The sequence below is a fragment of the Vombatus ursinus genome, unplaced genomic scaffold (genome assembly GCF_900497805.2).
Source record: "Vombatus ursinus unplaced genomic scaffold, bare-nosed wombat genome assembly UNPS02014798.1, whole genome shotgun sequence".
In the NCBI taxonomy this organism is placed as follows: Eukaryota; Metazoa; Chordata; class Mammalia; order Diprotodontia; family Vombatidae; genus Vombatus; species Vombatus ursinus.
In genome coordinates, this window is record NW_020954576.1 from 54,877,221 (window position 1) to 54,877,774 (window position 554).

Consider the following 554-nt stretch of genomic DNA (forward strand, 5'->3'; position numbering starts at 1 on the left):
GGCAGAATAGGATTAAGGGAAATATACTTAGTTTTTCACCAAAAAAAAAAAAAAGTGACCCTCTCAAGAAGGGAAAGCTAAGATGAGATGATTTCCTTACCCATCCTATCTCCTATGTTCCCAGACCCTGTGTTGGTGTCAGTTACTGTAGAGGGGACAGGCTACGTGGGACAGATCTACCGTGACCTGGTATCAGTGTTTGACATCCTACAGAAGGGAAATATCACCATCCTATCCCGGCGCTGCCTTCTCCGTACATCAGAACCCAACTACAAAAGCTATATACTCATTGGTAACTATTCAAGGGGCACTGGGAGGGACTTGAAGATCCAGAGGGCACTTAATCAACATTGAAAGGTTTAAAGATTTAAAAAGTGGGCCAAATGACAAAGTGGGTTTGAATTAGTTGAATGTGCAGACCCAAAGAATAGTAGTGAAAGTCAGTGACAACCAGGAGGGAGGTCTCTAGTGGAGTACTCAAGGATCTGTCCCTGGCCTACTGTTTGGTGTTTTTTTCTTTTTCTTTTTTTCTTTTCTTTTTTTTTTTTTTTTTT

At 41.2% G+C, this 554-nt stretch overlaps 1 protein-coding gene across 1 annotated transcript in view; it reads left to right on the plus strand.

Annotated features, from left to right (window-relative positions):
• The window catches only part of LOC114049494 (DC-STAMP domain-containing protein 2-like), a 13,134-nt gene that overhangs the window by 8,910 nt on the left and 3,670 nt on the right, over window positions 1–554 (plus strand). Inside the window, exon 9 of the mRNA XM_027870734.1 lies at window positions 125–292. Coding sequence (XP_027726535.1) covers window positions 125–292 — 168 coding nt within the window. The remainder of the gene's footprint in view (window positions 1–124; window positions 293–554) is intronic.